This window comes from Ranitomeya imitator, chromosome 4 (assembly GCF_032444005.1).
Source record: "Ranitomeya imitator isolate aRanImi1 chromosome 4, aRanImi1.pri, whole genome shotgun sequence".
In the NCBI taxonomy this organism is placed as follows: Eukaryota; Metazoa; Chordata; class Amphibia; order Anura; family Dendrobatidae; genus Ranitomeya; species Ranitomeya imitator.
The window spans coordinates 296,316-311,097 of NC_091285.1; the positions used below are offsets into that span (position 1 = coordinate 296,316).

Below are 14,782 nucleotides of genomic sequence, written 5' to 3' on the forward strand. Positions count from 1 at the left end.
CGTGAACGGCAATATACTATGTAGCTGGGCAATATACTACGTGACTGGGCAATATACTACGTGACTGGGCAATATACTACGTGAACGGGCAATATACTACGTAGCTGGGCAATATACTACGTGACTGGGCAATATACTACGTGACTGGGCAATATACTACGTGAACGGGCAATATACTACGTAGCTGGGCAATATACTACGTGACTCGGCAATATACTACGTGGCTGGGCAATATACTACGTGACTGGGCAATATAGTATGTGGTTGGGGAATATACTATGTGGTTGGGCAATATACTATGTGGTTGGGGAATATACTACGTGACAGGGCAATATACTATGTGACTGGGCAATATACTACGTGACTGGGCAATATACTACGTGGTTGGGGAATATACTACGTGGTTGGGGAATATACTATGTGGTTGGGCAATATACTACGTGACTGGGCAATATACTACGTGACTGGGCAATATAGTATGTGGTTGGGGAATATACTATGTGGTTGGGCAATATACTATGTGGTTGGGGAATATACTACGTGACTGGGCAATATACTACGTGGTTGGGGAATATACTATGTGGTTGGGCAATATACTATGTGGTTGGGCAATATACTACGTATCTGGGCAATATACTATGTGGTTGGGCAATATACTATGTGGTTGGGGAATATACTACGTGACAGGGTAATATACTATGTGACTGGGCAATATACTACGTGACTGGGCAATATACTACGTGGTTGGGGAGTATACTATGTGGTTGGGCAATATACTATGTGGTTGGGCAATATACTACGTATCTGGGCAATATACTATGTGGTTGGGCAATATACTATGTGGTTAGGGAATATACTATGTGGTTGGGCAATATACTATGTGGTTGGGGAATATACTACGTGACAGGGCAATATACTATGTGACTGGGCAATATACTACGTGACTGGGCAATATACTACGTGGTTGGGGAATATACTACGTGGTTGGGGAATATACTATGTGGTTGGGGAATATACTACGTGACTGGGCAATATACTACGTGACTGGGCAATATAGTATGTGGTTGGGGAATATACTATGTGGTTGGGCAATATACTATGTGGTTGGGGAATATACTACGTGACTGGGCAATATACTACGTGGTTGGGGAATATACTATGTGGTTGGGCAATATACTATGTGGTTGGGCAATATACTACGTATCTGGGCAATATACTATGTGGTTGGGCAATATACTATGTGGTTGGGGAATATCCTACGTGACAGGGCAATATACTATGTGACTGGGCAATATACTACGTGACTGGGCAATATACTACGTGGTTGGGGAATATACTATGTGGTTGGGCAATATATTACGTGACTGGGCAATATACTACGTGACTGGGCAATATACTACGTGAACGGGCAATATACTACGTAGCTGGGCAATATACTACGTGACTCGGCAATATACTACGTGACTGGGCAATATACTACGTGAACGGCAATATACTATGTAGCTGGGCAATATACTACGTGACTGGGCAATATACTACGTGACTGGGCAATATACTACGTGAACGGGCAATATACTACGTAGCTGGGCAATATACTACGTGACTGGGCAATATACTACGTGACTGGGCAATATACTACGTGAACGGGCAATATACTACGTAGCTGGGCAATATACTACGTGACTCGGCAATATACTACGTGGCTGGGCAATATACTACATGACTGGGCAATATAGTATGTGGTTGGGGAATATACTATGTGGTTGGGCAATATACTATGTGGTTGGGGAATATACTACGTGACAGGGCAATATACTATGTGACTGGGCAATATACTACGTGACTGGGCAATATACTACGTGGTTGGGGAATATACTACGTGGTTGGGGAATATACTATGTGGTTGGGCAATATACTACGTGACTGGGCAATATACTACGTGACTGGGCAATATAGTATGTGGTTGGGGAATATACTATGTGGTTGGGCAATATACTATGTGGTTGGGGAATATACTACGTGACTGGGCAATATACTACGTGGTTGGGGAATATACTATGTGGTTGGGCAATATACTATGTGGTTGGGCAATATACTACGTATCTGGGCAATATACTATGTGGTTGGGCAATATACTATGTGGTTGGGGAATATACTACATGACAGGGTAATATACTATGTGACTGGGCAATATACTACGTGACTGGGCAATATACTACGTGGTTGGGGAGTATACTATGTGGTTGGGCAATATACTATGTGGTTGGGCAATATACTACGTATCTGGGCAATATACTATGTGGTTGGGCAATATACTATGTGGTTAGGGAATATACTATGTGGTTGGGCAATATACTATGTGGTTGGGGAATATACTACGTGACAGGGCAATATACTATGTGACTGGGCAATATACTACGTGACTGGGCAATATACTACGTGGTTGGGGAATATACTACGTGGTTGGGGAATATACTATGTGGTTGGGGAATATACTACGTGACTGGGCAATATACTACGTGACTGGGCAATATAGTATGTGGTTGGGGAATATACTATGTGGTTGGGCAATATACTATGTGGTTGGGGAATATACTACGTGACTGGGCAATATACTACGTGGTTGGGGAATATACTATGTGGTTGGGCAATATACTATGTGGTTGGGCAATATACTACGTATCTGGGCAATATACTATGTGGTTGGGCAATATACTATGTGGTTGGGGAATATCCTACGTGACAGGGCAATATACTATGTGACTGGGCAATATACTACGTGACTGGGCAATATACTACGTGGTTGGGGAATATACTATGTGGTTGGGCAATATACTACGTGACTGGGCAATATACTACGTGACTGGGCAATATACTACGTGACTGGGCAATATACTACGTGGCTGGGCAATATACTACATGACTGGGCAATATACTACGTGGCTGGGCAATATACTATGTGGTTGGGCAATATACTACATGAGTGGGCAATATACTACATGACTGGGCAATATCCTACGTGACTGGGCAATATACTACTTGACTGGGCAATATACTACGTGAACGGGCAATATACTACGTGGTTGGGGAATATACTATGTGGTTGGGTAATATACTACGTGGACATGCATATACCCGATGCGTTAGAATCGGGTCACCATTTAGTTAATTAATACATTTCTGCTGGTGGCAGTTGATTTGTCTTGCACATTTGGGAAACCTGTTAGCGTCGGACGGCGTTGATAATTATTGTTCCTGAGTGGGAGTAGTTATTTCGCCCTCACTGCAGTGTGCCCTTTAGCCAGTAAGGCAGCCTTTCTGGCGACTAATTATCCTAGGTGCAGTACCCTGTGTGACCTGAGGGTAAGGGGGGGGCGCCAGAGAGCTGCAAGTTCTAAATCGGAACTGGGAAGTGGGATATAGATAAATCCTCTTCAGAAAAGAACTGGACAACCAAACAACCCCGGTTCATGACATATTAGTGTGAGTGGTGGGGATGATAAAGTTATCCCCCTGTAATTCATGACAGGGAAGTAGGGTGGCATGCAGTTTACTGTATACAGTGCAGTGTGATGGATGCAGGGTGGTGTGCAGTGTAGCGTATAGCGTGCAGGGTGATGGATGCAGTGTGGCGTGCAGTGTACTGTATACAATGCAGCCTGATGGGTGCAGGGTGGTGTGCAATGTACCAAATACAGTGCAGGGTGATGGGTGCAGGGTGGTGTGCAGTGTACTGTATACAGTGCAGGGTGATGAGTGCAGTGTGGTGTGCAGTGTACTGTATACTGTGAAGGGTGATGAGTGCAGGGTGGTGTGCAGTGTTCTGTATACAGTGCAGGGTGATGGGTGCAGGATGGTGTACAGTGTACAGTATACTGTGAAGGATGATGCGTGCAGGGAGGTGTATAGTGTACTGTATACAGTGCAGGGTGATGGGTGCAGGGTGGTGTGCAGTGTACAGTATACTGTGAAGGATGATGCGTGCAGGGTGGTGTGCAGTGTACCGTATACAGTGAAGGGTGATGGGTGCAGGGTGGTGTGCAGTGTACTGCATACAGTGCAGGGTGATGGGTGCAGGGTGGTGTGCAGTGTACTGTATACAGTGCAGGGTGATGAGTGCAGGGTGGTGTGCAGTGTACCGTATACAGTGAAGGGTGATGGGTGCAGGGTGGTGTACAGTGTACTGTATACAGTGAAGGGTGATGGGTGCAGGGCGGTGTACAGTGTACTGTATACAGTGCAGGGTGATGGGTGCAGGGTGGTGTGCAGTGTACTGTATACAGTGCAGGGTGATGAGTGCAGGGTGGTGTGCAGTGTACCGTATACAGTGAAGGGTGATGGGTGCAGGGTGGTGTGCAGTGTACTGTATACAGTGCAGGGTGATGAGTGCAGGGTGGTGTGCAGTGTACTGTATACAGTGAAGGGTGATGGGTGCAGGGTGGTGTACAGTGTACTGTATACAGTGCAGGGTGATGAGTGCAGGGTGGTGTGCAGTGTACTGTATACAGTGAAGGGTGATGGGTGCAGGGTGGTGTGCAGTGTACCGTATACAGTGAAGGGTGATGGGTGCAGGGTGGTGTACAGTGTACTGTATACAGTGCAGGGTGATGAGTGCAGGGTGGTGTGCAGTGTACTGTATACAGTGCAGGGTGATGAGTGCAGTGTGGTGTGCAGTGTACTGTATACTGTGAAGGGTGATGGGTGCAGGGTGGTGTGCAGTGTACTGTATACAGTGCAGGGTGATGAGTGCAGGGTGGTGTGCAGTGTACCGTATACAGTGAAGGGTGATGGGTGCAGGGTGGTGTGCAGTGTACTGTATACTGTGAAGGGTGATGGGTGCAGGGTGGTGTACAGTGTACTGTATACAGTGCAGGGTGATGGGTGCAGGGTGGTGTGCAGTGTACCGTATACAGTAAAGGGTGATGGGTGCAGGGTGGTGTGCAGTGTACTGTATACAGTGCAGGGTGATGAGTGCAGTGTGGTGTGCAGTGTACTGTATACTGTGAAGGGTGATGGGTGCAGGGTGGTGTACAGTATACCGTATACAGTGAAGGGTGATAGGTGCAGGGTGGTGTGCAGTGTACTGTATACTGTGAAGGGTGATGGGTGCAGGGTGGTGTACAGTGTACTGTATACAGTGAAGGGTGATGGGTGCAGGGTGGTGTGCAGTGTACCGTATACAGTGAAGGGTGATGGGTGCAGGGTGGTGTACAGTGTACTGTATACAGTGCAGGGTGATGAGTGCAGGGTGGTGTGCAGTGTACTGTATACTGTGAAGGGTGATGGGTGCAGGGTGGTGTGCAGTGTACTGTATACAGTGCAGGGTGATGAGTGCAGGGTGGTGTGCAGTGTACCGTATACAGTGAAGGGTGATGGGTGCAGGGTGGTGTGCAGTGTACTGTATACTGTGAAGGGTGATGGGTGCAGGGTGGTGTACAGTGTACTGTATACAGTGCAGGGTGATGGGTGCAGGGTGGTGTGCAGTGTACCGTATACAGTAAAGGGTGATGGGTGCAGGGTGGTGTGCAGTGTACTGTATACAGTGCAGGGTGATGAGTGCAGTGTGGTGTGCAGTGTACTGTATACTGTGAAGGGTGATGGGTGCAGGGTGGTGTACAGTATACCGTATACAGTGAAGGGTGATAGGTGCAGGGTGGTGTGCAGTGTACTGTATACAGTGCAAGGTGATGGGTGCAGGGTGGTGTGCAGTGTACTGTATACAGTGCAGGGTGATGAGTGCAGGGTGGTGTGCAGTGTACCGTATACAGTGAAGGGTGATGGGTGCAGGGTGGTGTGCAGTGTACTGTATACAGTGCAGGGTGATGTGCAGTGTACCGTATACAGTGAAGGGTGATGGGTGCAGGGTGGTGTGCAGTGTACTGTATACAGTGCAGGGTGATGGGTGCAGGGTGGTGTGCAGTGTACCGTATACAGTGAAGGGTGATGGGTGCAGGGTGGTGTGCAGTGCAGGGTGATGGGTGCAGGGTGGTGTGCAGTGTACTGTATACAGTGCAGGGTGATGGGTGCAGGGTGGTGTACAGTGTACTGTATACAGTGCAGGGTGATGGGTGCAGGGTGGTGTGCAGTGCAGGGTGATGGGTGCAGGGTGGTGTGCAGTGCAGGGTGATGGGTGCAGGGTGGTGTACAGTGTACTGTATACAGTGCAGGGTGATGGGTGCAGGGTGGTGTGCAGTGTACTGTATACAGTGCAGGGTGATGGGTGCAGGGTGGTGTGCAGTGCAGGGTGATGGGTGCAAGGTGGTGTGCAGTGCAGGGTGATGGGTGCAGGGTGGTGTGCAGTGTACCGTATACAGTGCAGGGTGATGGGTGCAGGGTGGTGTGCAGTGTACCGTATACAGTGCAGGGTGATGGGTGCAGGGTGATGGGTGCAGGGTGATGGGTGCAGGGTGATTGGTGCAGGGTGGTGTGCAGTGTACTGTATACAGTGCAGGGTGATGGGTGCAGGGTGGTGTGCAGTGCAGGGTGATGGGTGCAGGGTGGTGTGCAGTGTACCATATACAGTGCAGGGTGATGGGTGCAGGGTGGGGTGCAGTGTACCGTATACTGTGGAGGGTGATGGGTGCAGGGTGATGGGTGCAGGGTGGTGTGCAGTGCAGGGTGATGGGTGCAGGATGGTGTGCAGTGTACCGTATACAGTGCAGGGTGATGGGTGCAGGGTGGTGTGCAGTGCAGGGTGATGGGTGCAGGGTGGTGTGCAGTGTACCATATACAGTGCAGGGTGATGGGTGCAGGGTGATGGGTGCAGGGTGATGGGTGCAGGGTGGGGTGCAGTGTACCGTATACTGTGGAGGGTGATGGGTGCAGGGTGATGGGTGCAGGGTGGTGTGCAGTGCAGGGTGATGGGTGCAGGATGGTGTGCAGTGTACCGTATACAGTGCAGGGTGATGGGTGCAGGGTGGTGTGCAGTGTACCGTATACAGTGCAGGGTGATGGGTGCAGGGTGATGGGTGCAGGGTGGTGTGCAGTGTACCGTATACAGTGCAGGGTGATGGGTGCAGGGTGATGGGTGCAGGGTGATGGGTGCAGGGTGATGGGTGCAGGGTGGTGTGCAGTGTACTGTATACAGTGCAGGGTGATGGGTGCAGGGTGATGGGTGCAGGGTGGTGTACAGTGTACCGTATACAGTGCAGGGTGATGGGTGCAGGGTGGTGTGCAGTGTACCGTATACAGTGCAGGGTGATGGATGCAGGGTGAGGGGTGCAGGGTGATGGGTGCAGGGTGGGGTGCAGTGTACCGTATACTGTGGAGGGTGATGGGTGCAGGGTGATGGGTGCAGGGTGGTGTGCAGTGCAGGGTGATGGGTGCAGGGTGGTGTGCAGTGTACTGTATACTGTGGAGGGTGATGGGTGCAGGGTGATGGGTGCAGGGTGGTGTGCAGTGTACCGTATACAGTGCAGGGTGATGGGTGCAGGGTGATGGGTGCAGGGTGGGGTGTAGTGCTGGGTGATTGGCAGTCACACTGATCTGGTGCCCTCGCCTGGCACAGAATGATGTCATTATGGGGAGGGCTCTTTATGCTCCTCACATTGATGTCTGTAGGGCGGAGGCAGGAGGCGCTGATCTGGATTTTCACATTCATCTCTTGCTTCTGGAATGAGGCTTTTTTGTAGACATTTATCTGTAACATCTGAGACTGGGATAATCCCTGCAGCCCCCTGCCCTCAGCCTGCACAGACCCCCCATGTGACTCCCTGACTGACAGCTGCTGACATTTTTGGTCCGGCTATTGTCTGCTGACATTTCTCTTCCATGGATTCCAGCAGCTCAATGCCTCCTGTGCTCCTGTGCCTGTTCCTCCTGCTACGGGTAAGACAACCCCCATCATCCAGTGTGTGGGGAGTGGGCTCAGGGGGCATTGCCTGGTGCTTTGGGTGCAGATGTAGATTCATCCAAATAATGAATAACGGGGCAGAAAATGATAGATCTGTTACTGGCCCTCAGGAGCATCCTCCGGTGGGCCCCTGTGCAGTAACGGACCCCCATCCTCTTATATGAGCAGTACTTGGTACTATATTCCTCAATCACTACGTACAGACGTAGGCGGCATCTATTCATTTAACAATGTATCCAGTTCATTGATTGAGGATATTGTCACATTTGCACGTAGCTGAAAAGTGGGGCCATGCAGTTGGTTACTGGTGGACCCTTGGCACCCCAGTCTGACACTGTGTACAGTGGGTACGGAAAGTATTCAGACCCCTTTAAGGGTTTCACTCTTTGTTTCAATGCAGTAAATTCAAAAAAGTTATTTTTTTCTCATTAATGTTCACTCCGCGCCCCATGTTAACTGAAAAAAAACAGAAATGTAGAATTATTTGCAAATGTATTAAACAAGAAAACCTGAAATCTCCCATGGTCACAAGTCTTCAGCCCCTTTGCTCAGTGTTGGGTTGAAGCCCCTTTTGAGCTCGTACGGCCAGGAGTCTTCTTGGGAATGATGCCACAAGTTTTTCACCCCTGGATTTGGGGATCCTCGGCCATTCTTCCTTGCAGATCCTCTCCAGTTCCGTCAGGTTGGATGGTGAACGTTGGTGGATGTCATTTTCAGGTCTTTCCAGAGATGCTCCATTGGATTTAGGTCAGGGCTCTGGCTGGGCCGGTCAGGAATGGTCACAGAGTTGTTCTGAAGCCGCTCCATTGTTATTTTAGCTGTGTGCTTAGGGTCATTGTCTTGTTGGAAGCTGAACCTTCGGCCACGTCTGAGGTCCAGAGCACTCTGGAAGAGGTTTTCATCCAGGATATCTCTGTACTTGGCTGCAGCGCAGTACAGAACGTAAAGGACAGGCAGGGGACGTTCAGCTGTGTGGGACCCGTTCTGGCAGTGGGTGCAGCAGTAGAGTGTAGAACACAACGGACAGACAGACAGAAGCTACATCTAATCATTGGCATCAAGTGTAGATGCATGAACATGTCCACAAATCTTTGTCGGATTCATTTTCAAAACTGTTTTCTATACTTTTGAGGTCCGCTCAGCCACTGTGACATCTGTGCCATCTCCTGTCCCCTCTGTCACTGCTTCAGCCACCAGAGAGACATGTGACAGCATCAGTCCTGCTTTATTCCTGGGACTTCTGGTGCCTCTAGATCAGGAAGCTATGGTGTTAATTGTATGGCTTGATTACTCCTTTCTGATAGCCTGGAGGGGTAAACCCCTGGGTCAGGACAGGCCAGAGCGAGCCGCCCCCTCCCCCCCAAGGCTAAGCGGAGGCCAGCATGACAATGGGTTGGAGAGGAGGGGGTGGGGCTGAAGGGGTTAACAGTACTAGGGGGCGGGGGGGCTAGTGGAAGAGAGGGTTAGGGAAGTGTCAGGGGGCGGGGGCCGGTCAGTTCCCGCTCACCAGCACTGGAAGCAGAAGCATCATGTCAGGTGTGGACGCTGTGCTGCAGAGCCTGAGGGCGGCTGCAGCCTCCCGGCCTCCTGGATGGCTCGAGGCACAGGTTGCCCACCTGCTGGATGGCGGCGCCGGCGGCAGTGGATCCTCGCCGGCGGTCCCCCACCTCGATCGGCGGGCTCGGCGGACACGGCCCCCCGAGCGCCTATCGCCGGATCCTGGGCCTAGCGCCCCCCGCAGGCGTAGGAGCCCCTCCCGGGACCCTCAAGGCCGGGCGCCGGTAAGAGCAGCGGCGAGTAGGCCCCGGCCTGGGAGGAATCCGACTGCCAGGCGGGGCGCAGCGGCGGTTGCAAGGCCCTCACCTCGTGGTGCGGTGGGGGCGGAGCCAAGACGCGCCGGGCACCGCTTGGGGCCTAGAGCAGCGGGAGGCCGCGGCGGTGCCAGTCCCGCCGCGCGGCCTGCCTCGGCGGTGCGAGCGGGGCCCAGAGGAGCGGTGGATGGAAGCGGGGCGGGCGGCCCGAGGCAGGACGGCGCTGGGTCGGCCCCTACAACAGCGGCAGGGGGTCCCCCTGCTCCAGGGCTTTGGAGCGGACAGCCTCCTGCGGCGGCCTGGAGTGCGGCTGGCGCCGGTCAGCAGGATGTGCCCTCGGCGGTCCAGGCTGCGTCTCCCCCTATCGCGTGGAGTCCGAATCCGGGGTCCCAAGGGCCAGCGGCGTCCCATAGCAGCGGGTCTGACGGACACCTCCAAGGCACATCGGTGGACGGGTCGGTGGCGGATTGGGCCGTCCGTGGACGTCCGGATACCAGCACTCCGGCTGGAGGGACCACAGATCCCTTGCAGCCCAGTGAGTATGCGTCTGTGTCTCGTGTGTGTTCTTTTGATGCTAGTGCGCCTGCGCTTAGTGGGGGTCAGGGAGCGCTTAGCGGCGTAGCTGCGGCGGGGGTGGCAGGCGGCGTTGAAGCGGCAGGGGTATGGGAGCTTTTGGTTAATGTGCAGAACCTACTAGCTAGATTGGATCGTGATGTGGCTCCGCAGGGTTTTCTGGGTGCTTGGTCTGGTGTATCACGGAGTCCGGTTAGTGCAGCAGCAGTGCAGGCTGAGGTTGCTGAGCCAGTTTCAGTTTCTGTGCAGACCGAAAAGGAGAAGGAGTGTAGGGTCCATTTAGATGATAGGGCGAACGGCGAAGTATACGTGTGTTTTGAGGGCACGTTGGGGGCGCATCTTAAGAAAGAGGTCAGGGAGAAGATTAGCAAGGACGAGTACGTTGAAATTTTTTCACTGCTCCCCCTAGAGAAATTTAACATTGACAAGGGGAAGAAGGAGGATTTAAAAAAGGAGGAGGAAGAGAAACGGCGTTGGCGTTTGATTCCCCAGACCTTTGCAAATTGGCTTCAGGCTTTTGCCATTTTGGCCAGTGTTATTGGCGAGAAGGCTCCGGAGAATTGCTCGGGGCTATTTTGCTACATGGACTCCATCAGCGAGGCTCATAGGGTGTATGGCGGTCAGGCGTGGCTGAGGTACGATGAACAGTTTAGGCAGAGAAAAGCTGTGCGGCCGGCCATTAGGTGGGACCAGAAAGATATTGGTCTCTGGTTGCGCGTGATGGCGCAGTACAAGTTCGGCCATCCCTTTCAAGGGGGGGGCCGGTGGGTCCGGCCATGGATCTCAGTACGGTGCAGGGAGCTCCTCAGGCAGCGCCGGTCAGGCAGGCGGACAGAAGTTGGGCGTCTGCTGGCAATTTAATGAGGGACAGTGCAAATTTGGAAGCAATTGTAGATTTAAACATTTGTGCTCCCACTGCAGTGGCTCCTCCCACGGAGCCGCGAAGTGCTTTAAGAAGGGCAAGGCAAAATCAGGTTCAGGTAATTCCCATGGGGGAGACTCCGGTGATGGTGGAAAGGATGGTCCCTTATCTAAGTAGGTACCCGGATAAGGAAAAGGCGGCACTGTTATTGTCCGGTTTTACGGAAGGTTTTGTTATTCCGGCACCTCCTTTTGTGGTTCCCGATGTTAGAAAAAATTTGCATTCAGCCTTGTTACACTCTGAGGTGGTTTCAGAGAAGTTACGTAAGGAGGTGGCTCTGGGCCGCATGGCTGGCCCTTTTGACCACGCTCCGTTTGAGGACCTAGTTGTTTCCCCTCTGGGGGTGGTTCCTAAGAAGGAAGCGGGTAAATTTCGCCTTATTCAGCACCTGTCGTATCCTAAGGGTAGGTCGGTGAACGACGGCATCGATCCTGAGTTGTGCTCGGTGGTTTACGCATCATTTGATGAAGCGGTAGTTTGGGTGCAGAGATGCGGAAAAGGCGCCCTGCTTGCAAAGACGGACATAGAATCCGCTTTTCGATTGTTGCCGGTTCATCCGTCTAGCGTTAGACTTCTTGGATGCTTTTGGGAGGATAAATATTTTGTTGACAGATGTTTGCCCATGGGTTGTTCGCTGTCTTGTGCTCTGTTCGAGGCGTTTAGTTCCTTTTTGGAATGGGTGGTACGGGACGTGTCTGGTTGTGACGCGGTTCTGCACTACCTAGACGATTTTTTGTGCATCGGCCCGGCGGGGTCCGATTGCTGTGCAAGGATTTTGAGTGCGATTGAATGGGTGGCTTTGCGGTTTGGGGTCCCGCTGGCCCCGGGCAAGACGGAAGGCCCGAGTACATGCTTGTGTTTCTTAGGCATAGTCATTGATACCGTGCGGTGGGAGTTTCGTTTGCCTGAGGACAAATTGACGGGCCTACGGGAAGACGTTGTGCGGACTGGTCGCCTGCGTAAGTTGCCGTTGCGAGACCTGCAATCACTGCTCGGTAAAATTAATTTCGCTTGTCGAGTCATGCCAATGGGGCGAGTTTTTTCTAGGAGGTTGGCTAGCGCTACGGCGGGAGTTAAGGCTCCGCACCATTTCGTGCGGTTATCAGCTGAGCACAAGGAGGATTTGGCAGTGTGGAGTGAGTTCCTGAAGTCATATAACGGTAGGTCGTTGTTTATGGCGGGCGTGATTGACAACGAGTCGTTGGAATTATTCACTGACGCGGCCGGAGGTTCGGGTTTTGGAGCGTATTTTCAAGGGCAATGGTGCGCGGCAAAGTGGCCTGCGAGTTGGATTTCTACCGGTTTAGTTCGTAACATTGCTCTCCTGGAGATTTTCCCGATTTTGGTATCTGTGCACTTGTGGCAAGATAATTTTCGGAACAGGCGTGTTCGTTTTCGCTGCGATAACATGGGGGTGGTGTGCGCGATTAATAGCTTGTCTGCATCATCGCCGCCGGTGGTTTGCGTGTTACGGCGTTTGGTGCTATTGTGTTTGACTTTGAACGCGCATGTTACAGCGTCGCATGTGCCTGGAGTTCATAACTCTATCGCTGACTCTCTTTCTCGTTTACAGTTCGATCGTTTTCGGTCATTGGCCCCGGAAGCGGAGATGGTCGGTTTGGAGTGCCCTCCAGAACTTTGGCTAGCGGTGTCCGGGACGCTCAGGCATTGATTAAGGCGTCATTGGCTCCCAGAACCTGGGAGGCCTATCAGGCAATCTGGCGGGAGTGGGAGGTTTTGCTAGTGGCGGCATCTGGAGGGTGGAGCCACCAGGATCAGATTGGGATCCTGTTGTCATGGTTAAGCCGGGGGGCATCAGCGGGTTGGTCTCCTGCAAAAGTGTCAAGAGTCATGGCGGCTCTTGCCTTTGGTTGCAAATTGCGGGGTCAGGACGATATCACCAAGTCCTTTCTGGTGCAGAGGGCCGTAAAAGGTTTTAGGCGGCGGCCCAGAGGAACAGATTCTAGGCGGCCTGTGTCTTTTAACGTTTTGGAAAAATTGGGCGAAGCGTTGTCTTCATTGTGTTCTTCGTTTTTTGAGCTTTGTTTATTTCGGCTGGCGTTTTCATTGGCCTTTTTTGGGGCCTTTAGAGTAGGAGAGTTGGTGGCACCAAACAAAAAAGGGCCGGGGGGTTTATTGGCCAGGGACGTATTGTTGGCTGAGGGCCAGGTGGAGTTATGGTTGCGACGGTCAAAATCGGATCAGGAGGGGCGGGGCAGCAGAATTGTGGTGGGCTCAGTTGCGGGGTCCGTTATGTGTCCAGTCTCTTGCCTTAGCATCTTTTGGGGCCTGCAGCCTAGGCGGGATGGGGCTTTGTTATGTCACCAGGACGGTTCCTGCTTGTCTCGATACCAGTTTACGGCGGTTTTCAAAAAGGCGATTTCCTCGGTGGGTTTGGATGGGGCTTGCTTCGCCCCTCACTCCTTCCGGATAGGAGCCGCAACTGAAGCGGCAATTGGGGGATTGGGGGATTCCGCCATTCGTAGGATCGGTAGGTGGCGCTCCAACCGCTTTAGGAGTTATGTGCGGCCACAAGGGGTGGTCGATGGGGTCTTATAGGCTTGATGGAGCGTTTTGCTGCAGTAGGGGACAGTTGCTAAGTTTGTGTTTTGTTTTCCAGGTCACCAAGGTTTATTGGTGTGGATTCTTGGACACTCGTACGTGCACTGGGGAGCTCTGCGAGCCGACGTTCGGACGGAGGGCAGGCAACTGGGCTTTGATCGAAGCGTCGCAGTTATCCGGTGGCTCGGTTTACGGGGTATGGCCTGGAATCGCGTGTTGCGGGAGATCCAGAACAGCGTGAGACTGGACAGAGCCCCCGACGTTTTGGTTTTGCACGTGGGGGGTAACGATCTCGGGGTCCGACCTTTTCGGGAGTTGGTTAGAGACATAAAACAGGACTGTTTGCGTTTGTGGGTTTTGTACCCGGGATTGACTATCGTCTGGTCCGAAATTGTGCCGCGGAAACGGTGGAAGCACATGCGGTCTTTGCAAAAAATTGATAAGGCTCGCATAAAGGTGAACAGGGCGGTGTCTGCCTTTGTGGTTAGGAATGGGGGCGCGGCGGTCAGACATTTTGAACTGGAATCAGGACATGGGGAGTATTGGTTGGCGGACGGCGTTCATTTGAATGCTGTCGGAATGGATTTTTGGGCTCTCGGGTTACAGGAGGGCATTGAGAAGGCCATAGCTTTTCGGTCGGGTGGGGTCTCGGGCCTTTAAGGTGTTCAAAGGCCTCTCGTTGTGGCGGTTGGGGGGAGTCCTTGGAGTTGGTGGAAATTGGTTTGGGGGGTCCATAGGTATATGGCTCCTCTGTTTTGAAGTTTATTATGTTTCGGATCTGGTGATTGGTGGTGGGGAGTTCCGGCAGGGGTGGTCGGATCTCACGTTTTTACCGCGAACAGTGAACCCTCTTGTGGGGTTTTTGGTGCTCCCGAGCCAGGCTTACAATGGCTGGGAGTAAAATATGGTTTGAGTTATGTTCGCGGTATGGTTAAAATCACCAGATTCTTTTGGGCTCCAAGGACTTCCCCTAGTTTTGAAATGTATGCTTTTACATTAATTGTTAACTGTTGTTTTGTTTAATAAACAGGCTGCTGTGGCCTACATAATTCCAAAGAAACT

The 14,782-nt window shown here is 52.0% G+C and overlaps 1 protein-coding gene across 3 annotated transcripts in view; it reads left to right on the top strand.

Moving 5' to 3' along the window:
- The first annotated feature begins 7,556 nt into the window (after positions 1 to 7,556).
- The window catches only part of PTPRO (protein tyrosine phosphatase receptor type O), a 484,495-nt gene continuing 477,269 nt past the window's right edge, over positions 7,557 to 14,782 (top strand). For 2 of the 3 annotated variants that reach the window (XM_069762737.1, XM_069762738.1), the window contains exon 1: positions 7,559 to 7,827. In XM_069762737.1, coding sequence (XP_069618838.1) covers positions 7,771 to 7,827 — 57 coding nt within the window. In that variant the 5' untranslated portion in view covers positions 7,559 to 7,770. Of the gene's footprint in view, positions 7,828 to 14,782 lie in introns of all 3 variants that reach the window. The other variant, XM_069762736.1, reaches the window with a different exon arrangement.